This window comes from Protopterus annectens, chromosome 3.part0 (assembly GCF_019279795.1).
Source record: "Protopterus annectens isolate FY-2018-M chromosome 3.part0, PAN1.0, whole genome shotgun sequence".
Taxonomy (NCBI): domain Eukaryota; kingdom Metazoa; phylum Chordata; order Ceratodontiformes; family Protopteridae; genus Protopterus; species Protopterus annectens.
The window spans coordinates 1,764,970,142-1,764,991,121 of record NC_056731.1 but is presented as its reverse complement, the minus strand read 5'-3'; the positions used below and the strand labels follow the sequence as shown (position 1 = coordinate 1,764,991,121).

The 20,980-nt window shown below is 36.9% G+C and overlaps 1 protein-coding gene across 4 annotated transcripts in view; it reads right to left on the bottom strand.

Moving 5' to 3' along the window:
* Positions 1 to 4,151: 4,151 nt before the first annotated feature.
* Positions 4,152 to 20,980, bottom strand: part of IL7 (interleukin 7) — a 1,281,407-nt gene continuing 1,264,578 nt past the window's right edge. For all 4 annotated transcript variants that reach the window (XM_044065798.1, XM_044065800.1, XM_044065799.1 and 1 more), the window contains one exon: positions 4,152 to 4,855. In XM_044065798.1, coding sequence (XP_043921733.1) covers positions 4,760 to 4,855 — 96 coding nt within the window. In that variant the 3' untranslated portion in view covers positions 4,152 to 4,759. The remainder of the gene's footprint in view (positions 4,856 to 20,980) is intronic.

Here is a 20,980-nt window from a genome sequence, read left to right as displayed (position 1 = left end):
GCTAGCAAGGGCAGTTAGCTTAGTATGAACCTATGGTAGGGTTTTTATTAGAATCTAGAGTGGAATCTGCTGCTAAAAAAGGGATAACTGGTAGGGCATATAAAATATTGCATGATAATTATTGGAATCAATCAGAGCAGGTTAGAAAGGATTGGGAAGAGAGACTAGATAAGCAATTCACAAAGAAACAATGGGAAGATATATGTATGGCTCCCAAATATGAACCAAAATCCAGAAGATTTAGCATCTTTGCTTAAGTGTATGCATAGATATTTTTATACCCCAAGCTAATGGCAATTTTTTCCCCTTGGGTAGATTGCAAATTTTGGAGGTGTGATGGAGAATAAACAGGTAATTGGTAACATATTTTTGGGAGTATAATGATTTGGCAGATTTTAAAAATTTTCTGAAGACTACTCTGCCAGATTTATTGAGAGAACAAACTGAAATAACAAAGGAAATTATTTTTTGAGCTGTGATACACAATCATAATTGCCTAGAACACAGTAAGGCCTAGCTGAGTTTAATTCTGGCAGTTGCTAAAAAAGCAATTACTAGAAAATTCTAATCAAAGTCTAAACCAACCGCAGTAGAAGTAGTGACAATAGTAACAGACATATGAGAACTGGAAATGGGATCTTTAGAAAAGAGTAAGATAAAATGACATAGAAAACAGGGAATCATGGGAACAATACATGTAGAACAATATTTTGGAGGAGGAGTTTTCAGGTAAGACAGAATTCTAATGTTTGATGGACAATGACTGTATAGAAGATTACATGTGATGTATAATGTCTGCAACTGAAAATATGTCAATATGGTTTGCTTTCATTTATATAAATTTACGATCACCTATTTCATAAGTGATAATTCAGTAAAGATATTTATTGTTTAAAAATGTCAGCTTTCTACCAAATTCCCTAATCCTGCTGCTATTGTTGTTGGCATGAGGACATGTGATGCACTTATTTTACCATCTGTTTGTCTAGCTTTGACTTACTAACCATAACTCTCTGCTTTCTTTTTCAGAATTTCTGTTTCTGCATCATATCTTGAATAGCATGGCATGTATAATAAAAAAATTGCAGCAAATTTAGAAGTGTACATGCATAAATAATATTCTGTTTGCATGAAGGTTGCCTTAATAATAAATAACAGTAGTTAACTGAAGTTGTGTAGTAATTTATTAACACAGCATTTCTTTCTCATGTAATTGATCTGGTTATTCTGGAAATGTAGAATGCAAAAATAAAAAAAAAATCAGCGGACGTTATACATAAAATGAGAATAAGAGGCTTTACCTTTGGTTCAATTTTTGAAGTACTGTATCTTGCATGTGGGAAAAATCTTTGATATTCTGTTTTCCACATATTTGCACTGTATAATCTGAAGTTTTCACATTATGAATAGATATACTATAATTCATTATTTGTAAATCATTAATTTACAAAAATAATTTTAAATATGATTTAGTGCCAGAGAATATAAAAGTGGCGGTGTGTCTGTACAATGATTCTGGATATATATAAAGTGCCTTGATAGCATTGCAGAGTGTGTTGCTAATTACTGTAATGATTGCATTTAAATAATTTATCTTGCCTTACTGTTTTAACTGGTAACTAGTGATTTAAGTGATTCCCGTTTCCTTAATGAGGCACAAATAAAATTGCCCTTTCCCCATGCTAGTGAAATATTTCAGGTGATTACATTTAGTAATGGGGGTGCAATGGCTGGAAACAACTTCAAGGGTGAATAGGGGAGAAGGCTGCTCCCATTTCACCCACAGCAGATACATGAAATGGAATTCATTGCCATAACCACTGAAACAACTTGCAAACATGCTATGTACATCCATCCAGCCATCCTCAACCCCTTTTCCCATTTTTGCACATAGGATCAGGGTGTCACTTCAACAGTGACAATCATCTAGAGCCAAGGTTTACACCTCTGGGTGGGTAGCCCTGCCACAGTAATTCATCTGTACCAAACACTCACACATGCACTCATACCTAGGGCCAATTTAGAGTGCCCAGTCCATCTGCTGCATGTCTTTGGAATGTGGGAGGAAACTGGAGCACAGGGAGGACAAGCAGACTCCGCACAGAAGGCACCCCAGCCGAGAATCGAACTGGGGATATATATATATATCTATATATATATATAAGCCCAAAATCCTGAAGACCAAAATCCTGAAAGTTCAAAATCCTGAAAACTCAAAATACTGAACACTCAAAATCTTGAAAACACACAGGCTACCATCGCTTAGCATATTCCAGTGCAAGAGCATACAGAAACATATTAGCCTTCAACTATATGCAGAGGAGCAAGCCCACCTGCAACCTCACACCCCCTGCTACTTAAATATATCAACTCCGAGATTGCACTTCACTACACTAAGTGTAATCTTGGGAGTTGATATATTTAAGTAGTAGGGGGTGTGGGAGGTGCAGTCCCCCACACGGGGGGGGGGTGCAGGGGGTGTGCCCCCTGGTTATACTTGTAGAACAGTAATATAGTTTGTTTTTTATTTCTTTCTGTATGTACTTGTGCTGGAATATAGTTAAGTGTTGGTATCCTGTGTGTTTTCAGGATTTTGAATTTTCAGGATTTTGGTCTCAGGATTTTGGGCTTTCAGGATTCTGAAGCGCTCCTATATATATATATATATATATATATATATATATATATATATATATATATATATATACATTCTGCAACCATTATAGTACTCAGCTACTTTTTTGCTGTTTTTCAGCACCTTCTTCCACTGCCTGCCAATCATTAGCCCCCTCCCAACCAGTCAGCACATTTGCTCCTCATCCACAGAGTGACATTTGGCCAGGAGATGCCATCAGTCAGGCAATCATCAGGAGTAGTTTGACTTTTTGCTTTGCTGTCCCTAATTCCAACATGTACTCAGTTAAGCTCTAGGGGGTTGGGGTACTTGTGTTATGGTCTGACCATGGAGGCCATCCCCTAATTAATTTCAAGGAATATACACTCTAAGCAGCCCCATCCCCCTGGAAACCAAAAACTATGGTTTACCTTGTTTCTGCAAGAGAAATTACACCGTCTCCATCATAGCCAGCCTTAGACATAGGCCAACTAGGCTGCTGCCTAGGGCACTGCTCTAGCAGGGGTGCTTTTCCAGTATTTATTTGGTGTAGCTAGACCAGGATGGGGGCACCGGGTGGTGTGGGGGTGGCCGTGGACCCTTTTGCCTGGGGCACCAGTTGACCTAAGGCTGCTCCTGGTCTCCGTGTACCTGTGAGTGAGTACAACCATCCCCACCCTACCAGTTGAGGTGAACTGGCCATAATCCATCACTCCTCCCCCTCGTGCCTGGATCCTCCAGGGCTGGGACTGCTAATCAAACCCTTGATGCATAAATCACAGTAAGAGTGCTTTCCTTCTGCACCACAGAACCAGGCTGATACACAATCACTTTGTTTATATATTTCTTAGAAAGTACGACTCACATTTTGGGATACACATATGAATTCCAACAGGGCAGATTCCTTTAGTGAGGATAAGGCATGTTTAACATTTTGTGCCAACAAACTGCTCTACAGATGATTTAAATGATCTGTAAGACGTGTAAATTGGCAGACACTGATTTTGTTTACCTAAGAGATTACCTCTGATTCTCAGTCACAGGAAGGCCATGCATCTTATATTATGACTCTAAATGTATTTGATAAACTGTCTTATCCTAGCATAACTCCATGCTCATATCTCTCATTAGATTCCATGGATTAATACAGCAGTATAACATTTTTGAAGAATCAGTGCTCCTTCTCAGCTGACTTTTACTGACTAGCGCTCATTCAAAAAACAGGTTATTTAGCGTTAGAGGCACTAGTACTGATGAACAAGGAAAATCTTGACCAACAGATTTACGGTTAGACATAGCAGTTTTTGTGGTATTAATGTATTAATCATTTAGAAGTATATAATGTGCCTAGCATATCAGTTTGGCAGTATTTACAGCTTTTTCCACAGCTGGTAGATGTAATTCTTTAAAGTCTCATAGCTGACTGTTTGTTTTTTTTTTTTTTGACTGGGAAGAATACTCTGTTGAAAATGTTATTGTATTGTGCAGCATTTCCTGTAACTTGTTGGTGTACCTTGGTCAAATAATCGTTTTCTCAGTCTAAGTTTGACCTTATTACTATATATCTAAAAACAAAATATAGGGTAAAAAAATTAATGATTTTTTTCAACATACCCTTTAGAATACACAAACTTTAAAATGTCTTCAAAAAATGATGTCTACAACTATAAGCTTGGTAGTAACTGTCTTTGGTAATTAAGTTACAGGACTGCAGATTTCCCATAGTTTGGACTTGCATTTTGCTACATATGGCAAGATATTCTTCAAGACTTTGGTCATACAATAATAGAAAATGCCTTTAAACCATAGTAGTAGTGTTCTGTACACTGTATTTTCTCACAAATGCTTTTTGTTCTGACACCCTTGTTTTTATCTGGAATATTTTTAGAATGAACAGAATTCAGATGTCTTTGTCTTGCAAAGTCATTTCATGTAGGTGTTCATTTTGATGGTGGCATCAGCATCCCAAACTGTACTGCTCATTAAAAAAGTAAAAACTTGAAGATTCAGTTTCTTGCAGTCCTACAACTGTTATTTTGTGGGAGCAGTTTATAGGGTCTTCATAAGCACTGTCACAAGATACTTGTAAAAGCTGACCACAAGTTTTCCAGTAATTGAAGCAATATGCGTTACTAAAGCATACTTTCACTGATTTGTGTATTTAAAATACAGTTGCTGCCAGCACGTTTTTAGACGTGTGATTAGACTGTGAATTCTGCATGTCTTGTCACTCGGTGCTGCCTGTACAGAAACAAATAATGTAATCGTTAAATGCAATTTAATTTCAGAGAAGGCGCATGAATAATGCTAATACATTTGTTACGGCATAATAATTAACAGCATAACAGCTCTGAATTCTTGCATCTCACCTTCAGACAAAAAAGTGAAATATTTCTTACATGAATTGATCTTTATTAATGATTATTTTTACAAGGGACTCTTACTTTCATTTAGGTCTTTTTTCATCATCAAGTACCCTCATAAATGTCTTTATTTTGTTTATTTGTACTTTTTGAGTGAGATACCACCTGAGCAGAATCCATATTCATCAGAAGCTCATGGAGAAAAGTTAATCATGTACTGAACCAAACAAAAAGCATTAACTTATAAAACCATGCCATAAAAACACAAATAGTCAAATGGTATTAAATTATAAAAGCATGCCATGCAAACACAAATAGTCAAATGGTATTAAATTATAAAAGCATGCCATGCAAACACAAATAGTCAAATGGTATTAAATTATAAAAGCATGCCATGCAAACACAAAGAGTCAAATGGTATTAAATTATAAAACCATGCCAAACACAAATAGTCAAACGGTATTAAATTATAAAACCATGCCAAACATGCACAAATAGTCAAATAGTATTAAATTATAAAAGCATGCCATACAAACACAAATAGTCAAATGGTATTAAATTATAAAACCATGCCAAACACAAATAGTCAAATGGTATTAAATTATAAAACCATGCCAAACAAACGTAAATAGACAAATGGTATTAAATTATAAAACCACGCCAAACAAACACAAATAGTCAAATGGTATTGAATTATAAAAGCATGCCATGCAAACACAAATAGTCAAATGGTATTAAATTATAAAAACATGCCAAACAAACACAAATAGTCAAATTACATGACTATTTCAGAGCAGTTAAAGATAACTAAAATTGGCTAAGAAGTGGTCACCATGTCTAATCAACTGAAGTTATGGTTTAGTTATTGAGAGTGGTGCGCAGTTAAAATTTTCCCCAGGTTAACAGAAACCCTCCTCCTTCCCATCAAGCACCATGCATTCTAGACTTTAAAGATCTTCTTTGTTGTATCTCATACTATGTATGGAAGTAGGCAGCCTTGGCCTATCTTTACCTTTTTCGTCATATATGCATTGCACTTTATTTGCCATCTTAACTCTTTATATTCCATGTACATGTATGCAGGTCCCCCTATTGGTCCCATATCCACTTTGCCAACTGCTGTGATTTTAAAACTTTGTGAGGAGAATTTCTGAATGTGCCACACTAGTGCACTCTTGTCATCCTCTCTGGATATGTTGTGCTGATGTCGGTATATTCTTTTCCTGAACATACCCTTTGTTTTCCCTATATAAAAATTCAAACATTCCTGGCAAACCGCTAAATAAACTATACCAGAGCTATAACAGTGGAACTTGTGTTGCATTTTTACTAATTCCCCGGTTCCAATTCTGACTTCTATTCCTTCTAAAATGTACCTGCACTGTGGACAATGCCCACACTTATGCATCCCACTATCTGTTGCCCCTCTATCACTTTTTTCAAGTAAAGACTTAAAACACATGTCCTTTTTATAAACAATGGTGGGTCCATTCCCTATTTTCTGAAATAGGCCAATGTCCACTCTGAAAATGTTCCAGTTGTGTCTAATAATAGCACTTACATCATAAAAGCTGAGATTATAGGGTATAATAAAGGCTCTTTGAAACCTGTTAGTATACGAAGTCTCAGTTGCATTTCCTGTTCCATCCCTAGGTATGTTGTCAATACATCCTAAAAGTGGTGCAAAAATACCTTCTTTCCTTTTGTGTTTAACCTCTCCTATTGTTTGATCCAATAAGGTGCTGGGATATCCCCTCTTTTCCAGCATGGCCCTTAATACATCACATTCCTTGGAAAAGGTGACCTCACTGCTGACCATGTGTGCTAACCTAACATATTGTCCCTTGACTAGGGACTTTTTTTTTTTTTTTTTGGTGGAGATTGTGTCCACTAGTAAAGTGGAGTAAGGAATTTGTGTATGTCGGTTTCTTATAAATAGAACTTTCAAATTTCTTTTGGTCCCTGTTTTTACAAATGGACACATCCAGGTAATGTACACATTCACTATTGGTTTCCATCTTAAATTTGAGGAAACTAGTACTGTCATTGATATATTGGAAAAAACAGTCAAGTCTATCTAGTGAATCTTTCCAAAAGATAATAATGTCATCCAAAAAATGACCATACATACACCAACAGTTTGTAGACTTAGAATTAAACACTTTTTCTTTCTTCTATTGGGCCAGGACTATGTTGGCAAAAGCTAGGCCTTATGCTGCCCCCATAGCCACTCCATTTATCTCAATTGCTTAAACAATTGATTTTCAAAAACCAAGAAGTTGTTATCAAGGACAGCTTCTGTCAGGGCCCTAATGGTAAGTATCTTGGAATGGTTGAAATTTGAGTTCCCACAAAGAAAATCATAAAATTACCTCAACAACTTATAGCCCATTCCAACACCAGTGATTTGGGAATGCACCGTACAGGGCTTGAAGCCACCCAAATGGATTTTAATTCACAAACATCTATGGACTTCAGTATTACACTGGGACAGAGAACTACATTTCCCATAACAACTAGCAGCAATGCAGCGACTGGTTGCCAACAAGGAAGCATCTCAAACAGTGATTTGCGATTGGATACAGGACTCAGTGATGTTTTTTTCATTCAATGATTGGCTTCAGAAAGGATTCAGCAGTTGTTCTGGGTATGAAGTGGAACAAATGGACTTGGGGAATTTAGATAACCAAATAAAGGTATTGCAACAGAAAACACTGAAATCTAGGAAACTTCAGCTGGAAAACTGTTACCTGCGAGAATATATTAGAAGGGAGCAAATACCTGAAGGACTGAGGCTGTGGAAGTACCCCATAGGACTGGTATGTGATTCAACTTTACACCGTGAATTAGTAACATTTTTCAACAAACAAGGCTGTGAACTTTTTAGAAATTCTTTTGAGAGACAATGATAAACAAATGGACAAACTTAAAGACTCTATTAACATACTTAACAATAGTATTCAAGCTGATTTATTGTTTGATAGTAAAATGCATGTTTATAGAGGAATGTTATTAGAAGTTGACAAAACAACTGAGGAACTTAAAAAGAAAAAAACTAAAATGTTATTAAGAGACAAAAATGACTATGAGGCAGGGACAGCCTACCCAACTCCACCAGGCAATACTGGTATTAGAATTCATGGTACAAATGGGGAGGGGGGGAATGGACCAGTGCATTAACAAGAGAATGACACTGAAGACAATGATGTGGGCATGCAGAATGCCCCTTTAGATATACCCCCCCCCAAGAAGATCATCCTGTTTATTGAACCAGAGATAGAGGAACATGAATGGGATGGAAACAGGGAACTGGTACCAACAGGGAGCTCAATGGAGGAAAGAGGGAGGTACAGTGCGAGAGGGAGAGACAGGATGAGAGCCAACCAGTGGTAGATATTGACCAGGCTAAATGTAAGGTGGTGAAAAATACAGTCGGTGACTTTAAAATCTACAATTTTAGTAGAATAGATGTCACTAGTGAGTGGGCAAACCTCTTTGAAATTGGGCTTACCTTTGTTCCCACGAGACGTGGAAACCTGGAAGACAAACTTATACAACTTAAATTATTCTTAAGGAAACTTAACCTTACTACTTATGTGAACTAGAATTCAGACTGCCAGGGCACCATTAGACACCCATGTTCATTTAACCCACCTTTACACCCTCTAGTGAATATTTTTCATAAGAATTGTGAAAGACAAATTAGACAGTTTTTTTCACAAGCACACACTCTAGAGCATAACCTAGATTATACACAGAACAAATTACTGAAAGAAATTCTGGGTATGAGAAATTTGAGAATCATGAAGCCAGACAAGGGGGTGGTGGTTTAGTTGTTATGGATGTCAATGATTATATTGACAGAATGTTTAATATTCTATATTCTGAAACATATAAGGAGATTTCCCTAAATGAAAAGAACATAGCATATCAAAGGATTGATTATACTGTATGTTAGAATACCTGTTACTCAATAAACAGATTTCAAAACAAGAATATGAATATTTAAAGGTGGCATCCAAAACCCCCCACTATATTTGGAATTTCAAAGATACATACATGTATTAATGACCCCCCCATTGAGACCAATTGTGGGTGCAAAGGCATCCAAAATATTTCCCATGGCTAAATATGTGGATACTCAACTGAAAGGTATCCTGGACAAACATGAATATATTTACAAAGACTCATGGGACTTTTTGTCCAAGGTGACATCTCGGATTTATTCTGAGGACTTGATTTTTGTCACAATAGATGTGATAGACTTGTTTTCAGTCATACCTCATGTGGAGGAGGTTGAACATTTTTATGATTTTTTTTATGGGAACTCAAATTTCAACCATTCCAAGATTCTTAGCATTAGGCCCTGACAAAAGCTGTCCTTGATAACAACTTCATGGTTTTTGAAAATCAATTGTTTAAGCAAAGGAATGGAGTGGCTATGGGGACAGTATGCACCCCAGCTTTTGCCAGCATAGTCCTGGCCCAATGGGAGAAGGAAAAAGTGTTTAATTCTACAAACTGTTGGTGTATATATGGTCATTTTTGGACGACATTATTATCTTTTGTTAAGATTCACTAGATAGACTTGACTGTTTTTTTCCAATATATCAATGACAGTACTAGTTTCCTCAAATTTACGATGGAAACCAATACTGAATGTGTACATTACCTGGATGTGTCCATTTCTAAAAAGAAAGCAACATACTCAAATTCCTTACTCCACTTTACTAGTAGACACCCTCTCCACCAAAAAAAGTCCCTAGTCAAGGGACAATATGTTAGGTTAGCACGCATGGTCAGCAGTGAGGTCACCTTTTCCAAGGAATGTGATGTATTAAGGGCTATGCTGGAAAAGAGGGGATATCCCAACACCTTATTGGATCAAACAATAGGAGAGGTTAAACACAAAAGGAAAGAAGGTATTTTTGCACCACTTTTAAGATGTATTGACAACATACCTAAGGGTGGAACAAGAAATGCAACTGAGACTTCGTATACCAACAGGTTTCAAAAAGCCTTTATTATACCCTATAATCTCAGCTTTTATGATGTAAGTGCCATTATTAGACACAATTGGAACATTTTCAGAGTGGACATTGACCTATTTCAGAAATAGGGAATGAACCCACCATTGTTTATAAAAAGGACATGTGTTTTAAATCTTTACTTGAAAAAAGCGACAGAGGGGCAACAGATAGTGGGATGCATAAGTGTGGGCATTGTCCACAGTGCAGGTACATTTAGGAATAGAAGTCAGAATTGTAACCGGGGAATTAGTAAAAAATACAACACAAGTTCCACTGTTACAGCTCTAGTATAGTTTATTTAGCAGTTTGTCAGGAATGCTTGAATTTTTATATAGGAAAAACAAAGGGTATGTTCAGGAAAAGAATATACCAACATCAATACAATATATCCAGAGAGGATGACAGGAATGCCCTAGTGAGGCACTTTCAGAAATTCTTCTCACACAGTTTTAAATTCATAGCGGTTGACAAAGTGGATATGGGACCAATAGGGGGACCTGCAGGCATGTACTTGGAATATAAAGAGTTAAGATGGCAAATAAAGTACAATGCAGGTACCCCCCAAGCTTCAATTACACAATATCCATTAATAGTGTATTGAAACTGAAATCAGAACTGTTAAAAAAGAAAAAAAAAACATTGTGCAGTATTATTATGAATGGGTATATTGAGATTTTTGTATAAGATGCAAAGTATTTCTAACGTATAAATGCACATTATGTGTTCGTTGTGCTTTACAAAGAAGGAGATATATTTCTTTAAAATTGGGAAAGGTAGTTTTTAACTATAGACGTGTGACTTAGTTTAATGTATAAAAAGTTTGTAATTTTGAAATGTTGCACTATAATATCGAAATAGGACCTGAAATGGGATCAGAATCAACAGCCTTCTGATCTCTCTGGCAAAAGTGAAGGTACATGATTCAGTAACAATAATTTACCAATTCACATTCCAGCATTTATGGGGTACAATAAATATACAATAAATAAAAACATGAGTGGTATTTCATTTTATATAAGGATTACATTGCATCTTCATAAAGTCTTAATACATATTACAGGAGAGTGTGACAGCATCTATTATTATTGGTAGACAAGCATGAAATTTACCACACAAAAAGTCAAATGGAGCTACAACGACTGAGCCAAAAATGACGCCAAACACCAACAGTTTATAATCCATTTTATATTAAACACTTTCGACTTTACAAGACTTCTTCACTATACAAAGTTAAAAATAATTCCTGACATTTAAATAACATCATCATCACATGACTACCTATTTACATTGCAAATTTTTAAAAGGACATAATTATTAAAATTTCATCAAATCGTTTAAAATATTACAATATAGAAAATGTGTTTGTGATATTAAAATTATTTATATATAAAAATAATAAAACTGTAATTCCTACTAACATTTATAGTTTTCATGCAACAATTTCAGCATACCTCTTAAAGAGATATTATCATTTATTCCAGGAAAAACAATAGCATTTAACTTCCATTGCCATTTCATTTCTTTTTCCTCTAAAATTGTACCAAAATTACCTCCTCATGTCAATGACAACACTGTCTATGACAAAAAAACTTCCTAAGCTGTTTACATAATTAGACTGTACCTATACAAAGCATTGTCTTTGTTTTTCTTTTTTATGTCATAGAGATGTTCCATATTTCTTTTGCTAAACTTTCTAATAGTTTTTCCTATGTAAAACACTTCACATGAATTACATTGGGCTATATAAACTATTCCATAAGAATTACAGTAAAAATGTCCTGGAGAACCCACACTTTTCTACCATGATGTTATTGTTATGCATGTATATTCCTCTACATATCTTATGAACAGCTACTGCATTTGTATGTACTAATTTTTTATTACTCCCATTCAATTTTACTACACTACATTCAAAAATACTTTTTATTTACCACTTTTTCTATATGTAAATTTGGACTCCAAACAACTCTTTTAAATTCTGGGTTATTTTTTGTTATATTCCAATTTTGTTCTAATAATATGTCAATATTATTCCCATCCATGCTGTATTCTAAGAGAATCACTCCTATTACTTGAATTTATTTTCTCTTTTACTGTTTACCTTATATTACTCAATATGGGTGCAAATTCGTGATTCCTTTTTGTTGCTGCTTCCTTCATTATTACATCCAATTACTCACTTTTTATCCTCTATCTATCTACAAACATTTATTTTAATAATAAACTTTCTTCTATATAAATATCATCTCTAGTAGTTCATCCTGATAACCTAACCAACTGCCCCTTAAAAATATTATGTTTGATGTTTTCCAAGTGTATACTAGAATTATGAAAATATGAATTCCTAAAAGTAACAAGGTAAATTACGCATGTAGTAAAAAAGTCATTAGCTGTCTGATTACAAAATTCCTATTGACATTTATTGTTTTAAATACTTACTTTTGTTCACATGTACAGCAGTATGCATTTCCCACAAGTGTAACAACCCACAGATCCATCTCTTGTTAATTTAATTGGTACTAAATTTGTTTTCTCCACAAAGGTGTATGTGTGAGGGGGCAGCTAATGACTTGTTCTACTATTTGGGTAATTTACCTTGTTATTGTTTTACTTTTTATGTGGCCAAAACTTCATCTATATTCTAATATCGTATTTTAATCATCCTTGAAGTTTTATGTGGGCAAAAGTTCAGTGATGATTAAAAATATGATATTGGAACATCTCAGTAATATTAGATATAAGAAAATAAATAATGCTTTATATAAACATAGTTTAAAAGTCCTAATGCTGTCTTTAAGTTTAGATAAACTGACCCAATGGTGTTTACTAACAGTTCAAAGAATGCATTGTAGTCTGCATTAACATGGAAGCAGAAGTTTGGATAATAAAACAGAGGACTTTATTTTATCCTGGATTAATTAAATACTTGTGAATTTTTTTCACGTGTTCTCCTTTAAGTTTTTTTACTTGCTTTTGATGATGTCACTGTGCAGTGGGTTTTAAAAGTTCATTTTGAAACTGACGCTCTAGATTACACTGAAGAAGGTGGGGCTTCCACCAAAACTGGACTTTCTTCAATGTTCTGTGGTGGTGTATGTTTGTTTGGACTGTAATAAATAACTTTTTCAACATTCAGAGTTTCTTTTGGAAGAAACAGTGCTGTTCTTTTGTTTGGTCACCTTACCAACTAATAATGGCACTTGGGAAAGTTGGGTTAGTAGTGCTGACAAACAAGGATAGTTTCAAAGTCTGTTGAATTTTTTATAGACTTGTGTGACATCCCCGTTCTGGGACAGTAATCAAGGAGCCTGAATCCTCACTTGTAACACAAATGGATACACTCAGCATTTCCAGATGTAGACCTGTCTGCATCAAGCACAATTTCCCTTAAGAGCACACAGGGAACACACTCAGCACAGGGTCTGGTTTTCTCTTTCTGTCTCCCTCCAGGTACCCAGTAAGACTCCACACTGGTGCCTCCCTAGCTACCTCCCTCAAGCCTTTTAGTATAGGCTCTGACAGCTGAGCCTCTCTCACCTCTGCTTTGTTGACTCTTCCCAGCTCCCCTTCCACAGGAAGTCTGGTATCCTCTGACAACAGTGCCTCACTGTCAGCCTGGGTACTACCATTCACCTCTTCCCTTGCAGTCACTCTGTCCAAGGGAACATCAGTACCTGCCATCAGCTGTGGCTCACTTTCAAGCTCACTGCTGTGGGGTAGCTCCCTCCCTAAAAATCAACATCCTCAACAAGCCTGACTTCAGGTGTGCTCTCTGTCTGGATCTCCCCCTGGCTACCAGACCCACATGCCTATCTCCAAGCCTGACAGCATGTAACTGCATGCACACAAGGTACTGCATTATCAAAATCATTCTCTATCAGGACATATGAAGGGATATCCTCAAACACACCTACTTGCTTGCTTCCTTTTCCACCCTCCCAGTCAAGGTCAACCCTGGCCAAAGACATTTGGAATGGGATACCTCCTAAAGATCTGACTGGAGTGGACTGCCCAAGCAAGTACTCCTCCTCTTTAACCACTGCAGGCTTCACAATGGTTATGTTAGAGGCTGTGTCTTTCTTAGCAGTGGCCTGTTTTCCATCCATTAAGATAGGATATAACCTCTTGTGATAGTTTGGTACCCCTGTTGTATCCAGACAACTTACCAATGGCATATTATTATTCTCACTTGCTGGCTCCTCCACATTTTGTTCCCCACCTTGCCTCCATGGATATCTGCATGATACATGGCCCCACTGGTTGCATTTAAAACATGTAAGTCTTTATCCTGGCCGTGTACCTGAACTAGTGGCTTCCTGTTACTGGTGTACTCTGTTGGGGTGGTTTAAGCTGCCCACCATGGTTTCACTTATATTCATATGCAGCACTGAGTATCCCCTTTATTTGCAATGATGCCCTGCTTGCTAAGTAGAGATCCCCTTTCTTCCCCAGCTCATCTGCAGAGTTACATTCTCGATCTGACAACTAGATTCTCATGTCCTCAGGCAAATTGCTAAGGGCTTGTTCCCTCCCCAAAAGGTCTGCCAGCCTTTCAAAAGTAGTGACCTGACACCCACTCACCCACCTATGAAAATAAGTGCTGAACTCAGCAATATAATCACACACACTTTCATCTGCCTTGCATCTATGCTCATGAAACTTTTTTCTGTAAGCTTCAGGTGTTAACTTAAAATTTTCAAGTAAACATCCCTTTACTTTTTCATAGTTAAGATGGCTAATATCAGACAATTTAGAAACAGCAGTTACAGCTTTGCCATGGACTAAGAAGGTCAGGAACCATACCCAGAGCCCTTGGTCAACATTATACTGTTTACACACCCTTTCAAATATGTGAATAAAACTATCAAAATTATCACTCTCTGTAAATTGTCGAAGAAATGTACTGACTTTTATTGCTTCTGAAGTTTGGTTATTCCCTTCCCCATTACCTCCATGACCCTAGGAAGGAGTCAGCATCTCCTTCTCATATTGATGCTGGTTCTCCTTTTCTTCAGCCTGTAAATGCTGCAGTCTCTTTGCTGATTCTACTTCAACCTCCAAACACTGCAGTCTGCTGATTCTAATTTCAAACCTCTGATTTCCAGTTCAAGTCTCTAACTCCAGACAGATTTTTAAATCCTCTGAGGAAAAGTTGAACTGTCCTGTTTTTGAGGCTTGCAAATTCCCATCACTAGACTGGTTTACTCCTGGTTGCTGGTCTGTGTTGTAGCTGTGACTAAGGCTGAAATCATTTCCTGTTTGGTCACGTTGGCATGCACCAGTCCTTTGGCTTCACACATCTTGGCAAACTGGTTCTTTGTCAGCTTGCCATAATCCTCTGCTGACTTCTTTGCCCGCTTTCCCTGATTAAGCTAAACTAACAAAAAAAAAAAAAAATGAATAAAACTGTTGTTATATGAAACTCTGAATGTCTACTTTGTGGCTGCTTGAGAGTACACCTTTAGTGACAACTGATTACAGGCTACAGAAGTTCAATATCCACAACACTGCTCACCAAAATGTGACATCCCCACTCTGGGCCAGTAATCAAGGAGCCTGAATCCTCACCACTGACTGGAGAGGGACATTCACTTAGAATACAAATGGCTACACTCAGTATTTCCAGGTGCGGACCTCTTGGCATCAAGCACAATTTCCCCTAAGAGCACACTCAGCCCAGGATTTGGATTTCTCTATCTGTCTCCCTCCAGGTCCCCAATAAGACTCCCCACTGGCACAGCTTCAGAGTTAAATCCTCAGCTGAGTGCCCAAGCCAAGTCCTTCACCACTCTCTCTATGAAACCAGTGCTTTGTGTCCCTACTCCAAGTAGCTGACACACATACACTTTGAGATTTACTGAGAATGAATACCAGTAAGGAGGAAGTACATAACTTCTTTAGGAGCCAGATGATGTAGCTGAGATCCTGTAGAAGTAATTGAATTTCCTAGTTGATTACAAAATTTACAATATACCTAATAAGGATAAATCAGATGAATAAAAATGCATTGCACAATATATTGCTGCATTATGCATTCTTAGCTTGCAGTGGGGATATTTTAATTATTTATGTACATTTTAGTAAGTGTTTGTAGCATCATATCAAATAAACTTACCTTAACAGTTCACTCTATAAACATACCTCAGTGTTCACAGAGTATTTAAAGGTTAATCTATTAAACCTGAATGATACCTGGTTAAATTCGACATCAACCTCCAACTTGATGTCCCCACTGTATATGCAGAATACTTTACCTACAAATTCAGTGCACATGTCAATAGCTACATGGATGCATGTGATGCCTTCTGAAGTAAATATAATGTCAAATTCAAAAATAACCCCCTACTGTGGAACCCAAATATAAATAGGCACTACAATAAAGGAAAAAAATTGAACACAATAAAATATGAATATCATGGTGTCAAAAATGCTCTTGCTAAACTTAACAAGGAACTCCAATCCCTGATCAAATCAACCAAAGCTAGATATGAGGTAAAAATGACCATCCAGATAAAGCCTTCCTTAGCAATATTAGAAATATCATAAGCAATCCCTGGCATTGCACAGAGCTAACAGTAAATGCTATCAAATAATCAGACCCTGAGGACACAGCCAATCTACATTTATTTATTTATTGCTTTTGTTTACTGGGAAAACCCAACTGGACAGAGGGTCCATTTTTAGTGGTGGCCCGGGGAGAAAGGCTCCAATGTACAAGCAACACTAACAAAGAGTAACACTAATGTACAGGCTAGTGGGGATCATCTCTACCTCATGTGCAAAGCATCAACATACCCTGTGTTCTCAGATCTACTGCAAATCCACAAATCCAGTGATGGCATAAACACTCGCTCGAGAGATCTGAATCTCTTCTATATCATAAATAGAACATGTTACTGTGATGAGTATGTCTCACATTCCACTTCTTTGGAATCACATTTCTCTCCACGTAAAGCAATGTACTTATCTTACTTTGTTCAAATGTAATCTGAATACATAGCTGGGAAACCATATTCACCCTTCGTTTAGTATCCATGTTCCTTATGGATATGGGGGTAACATGTAAATGTTCTGCCCAATTCTACATTATTAAATTCAAGAAAATACAGGGCTAGACTTCTAAAAATCATCACAGATCAATAGTCTAGTAATGATATATGAAGCCTGGACCTATGAACCTAAAAGGCATGGGCTACAGGTTGTGCCAAGTCACATGACTTTATTTTCCCTTATTTATCTTCAGCAAAATGAACTGAAAATGGGCATCATGCAGCTAATATACAAAATGCATTTTGACAGCCACAGAGAAATAAAACAGTATTCGGCTTAATTCCAGAGTCTAAGGATAAAACAGTAATCAGATTAAACAGTACCTTATTCTATATTTCACAAAGGTATTTCTGAGCTGACATTCTTTCTCTCTCTCACCTTTTCTCTTTCTTTGTCACTGTGCTGCTACAGTAAATTTCATAAATAAAAATGCTGGCAGGCAGAGTTTCACAGGCACAAATCACTCAGGTGATGATAAACCAAAGGTGTATTTAATGATAAAAATCCACAAGAAAAACAAAATGTGAGCGATTTCGTTAAACAAGTGTTAACTTCATCAGACACCATTAAAATGTAAGACAGCCATTTATATACATATAAAAACACTCTGATTGGGTAAGCAAAGAGAGGCAGCTAGCTAAGCAACACTGAGACAGAACATTAATTAACCCCTTGATGACTGTGGTACAGTTGAAACTGTTGCATCTTAAATACAACTAAAACTTGCAATTAAAAGATAAATTATTAGTCTCATACTTGTGTCATGAATGATTCTAAATAGGCTTAAACTAAAACCAAAGTCATTTTTAAAAAATCTCATGTTAAATATTCACATAATGCTAAAATGTTTACCAAAGCCAAATACATACAAAAATGCTTGTGCTTAACAAATGTTTTGAGATATTTTGTTCCTTTCTAGGGTTTTTAATTTCAATACAGGAGAGACGGATGTCCTGTCATTTATCCCTGGCCATCTATCTGCCTTTAGTAAGATTTGCCACCTTATCTCCTTTAACTCTAACTGAAGTCCCCAAGGCTTTTTGTCACTGATGTCTACATGGTCTATTGCCTTAAATGTGAAATTGTGGTCAGTATTTTCCTGAATATGCCTCGCTAAAGCATTATTAATATTAATCTTTCTTATGGCATAGTTGTGTTCATAAATTCTGGTGTTAAATTTCCTTTCTGTTTTTCCTACATAAAATGCTAGGCATTGGTCACATGTAGCCATACAGACCACTGCCTTGGAGTGACAGTTATATTTACCTTTTACATCATGGTCTATACCATTCACTGTAAATTTGCTGCCTGATTTCACCTTGTGGCACCAGTTACAAGACTCACATTTGTACATCCATACACGTCTTGTTCTAGTGTAGTTAGAACCTTTCCTAAGAAGGTCTTTTAAGTTTGAGCCCCTTCTGTATGTAACTATAGGTCTTTCTCCTATTTGTGCCCTGATGTCCAAGTCATCCATTAAAATGTCCCAGTTCTTATAAAAAATGGACATCAAGTGGTATGAGTCAGAGTTGAATGTAAGCACCATAGCTCTACAAAAAGAACTTTTTTTCCAACTCAGGTCTCCCCTCTTCAACTTCAGAGGGGCTGTTGTCTAGTATGTTTTCCCCAACTATGGGCTTAAAATGCCCTACTCTTCTTTTACCTATCACTTCCTGCATAAGCTCATTAAGCAAGTCTGCTGGGTACTCCCTCCTCAAGAACATAGGTTTTAAGTTGTCGCATTCAGTAAGAAAATCTTCTTCTCTGGAGATCATACGGGCTGCTTGAACTAATTGCCCTTTAACTACCGACCTCTTTTGATGTTTGGGGTGGGAGCTAGTGTAATGCAGGAACAAGTTTGAGTAGGTCTCTTTCCTGTGGATCCTAGTAGCATACTTTTCATTATGTGTGTCTTTGTATAAGTGGACATCAAGGTAATTCATATAATCCAGGTTAATCACCCAGGTGAACTGCAGGAATGTAATGGTGGTGTTAAGGTATCTCAAAAACTCTTCCAAATCAACCAGTGACCCATTCCATATCAAGCTGATATCATCTTGGTATCTATAATACAGTTTGACCTTAGAATAGTACTGAGACTGAAATACATAATTTCTTTCCCAATATGCCATTACCATATTCGCGAATGCCCCACCACAAGCTGAACCCATTGCCACTCCTATGGTCTGCAAAAAGTACCTGCCATTAATGGAGAAATAGTTGTTTCTTAAAACAATTTCTAATAATTCCAAAATTAGATTAATTTTCTCCTGGTTAACTTTGTATAACAACAGTAGGTCACCCACCCACTCGAGACCAATTTCTTGTAGGATGACCGTGTCCAGGTCTTTTACATCTATAGTGACCATGATGTCACTTGCGTCATACCTGGTTTTGTTCACTTGTTCTAAAAAAGCCCAGGAGTCTCTACAAATTTGGCTTTCATTACACAATATTTTCTTCAGCTCATGGTCTAAAAATTGGGCGCAAGCAGTGGTAATGGAGTGTCTTCCATCCACTAAGGGCCTCATAGGTGGATCTAATAGGTTCTTGTGGATCTTGGGAATACCAAAGAACACTGGTATCCTTGGGGTAATGATGTTAAGATAGTTATGTAAGGAAATGTCGATTTTTCTTTCTAGAAATATGTCAGTGAGTTGGCTGTAGATTTTCCTATATGCTGCATTTAATTCATTAAGAGACACTTCCGTGTAATTTCCTGTGTCTAACATAGCCAACATTTTGTCACTCTATGTGGAAGAGTCCATGATTACAACCCCTCCCCCTTTGTCAGGTTTCATAACCCTGACATCATGTTCTTGCAGTTCCAATAAACAATCATGTTCACTTTGGTTCATGTTGTGAAGTGTTTGAGCTGGCCTGTATTTGTTCTTATTTAAATTATATAGATCTAGTTCACAAAACCTTTTCATACATTGCTAGTTTTAGGTGCAAAGGGGGGTTGTAGGTAGAACTGATCTTAAAAATGCTGCCTTCACTGACATTAGTTTGGGATCTAGTACCATGTAGTAAGGTCAACTTAAATAAAGTTTCAGATCTAACATAGTGTCTACAACATTAAATCTCTTACCAGGTACAAAAGACATTCCCTTAGACAATAAGTCAGTGGTAGTTTCATTTATACATAAAGTAGAATAATTGTGTACTGAAAAGTCTTTTTGGTGGTTAAAACCACTGTGTAGATACCTGCTTTTTGAACAGAGTCCACTGGTGTTGGGGTGCTTACATTAATGAAGGAGTCATTACCATTAACATGGTAACCAGAAGGCACTGGTGGAGCTGCTAAGCTCTCCATTTCCTGTTCTTTGGCCTGGCCCCCCTGAAAAACCTGTGGTTGGTAGCCGCCCTGTGGTTGCTGCCTATTGTTGTAATAGCTTTTGTTCCTAATTCTTTCACTTCTCCTGAGTTCTGGGAATTCAGCATCATAGTTTAAAATCACATTGTCAGTCTCTTCAAACCTACATTCATCATTGCCAGTTACTTCAGCAGGGTGTGGTAACTGCTTGTTACGTTAACCTCGTGGGGCTTTAAATTTTTTGCATGAACCAGGAGGTTTAGGGTAGGCCATACCATTAGCATAATCCTGAACATCCCTGTCCAGCTTGTTCAGTTTACCAGCTTTCAGTTTTGTTATATGCTGGTCAATGCTAGTGTAAATCCTGTAATGTTCAAATTTCATGTTGCTATACTCATGATCCTCATGGATGGCAGAGTCTAGAATTGCAAGGTCTTTGAATAACAGTTCCAGTTCACTGTCTCCACATAAAGCAATGTACTTCTCTTACTTTATTCAAATGTAATCTGAATACATAGCTGGGAAACCATATTCACCTTTTGTTTAGTACCCATGTTCCTTATGGATATGGGGGTAACATGTAAATGTTCTGCCCAATTCTACATTA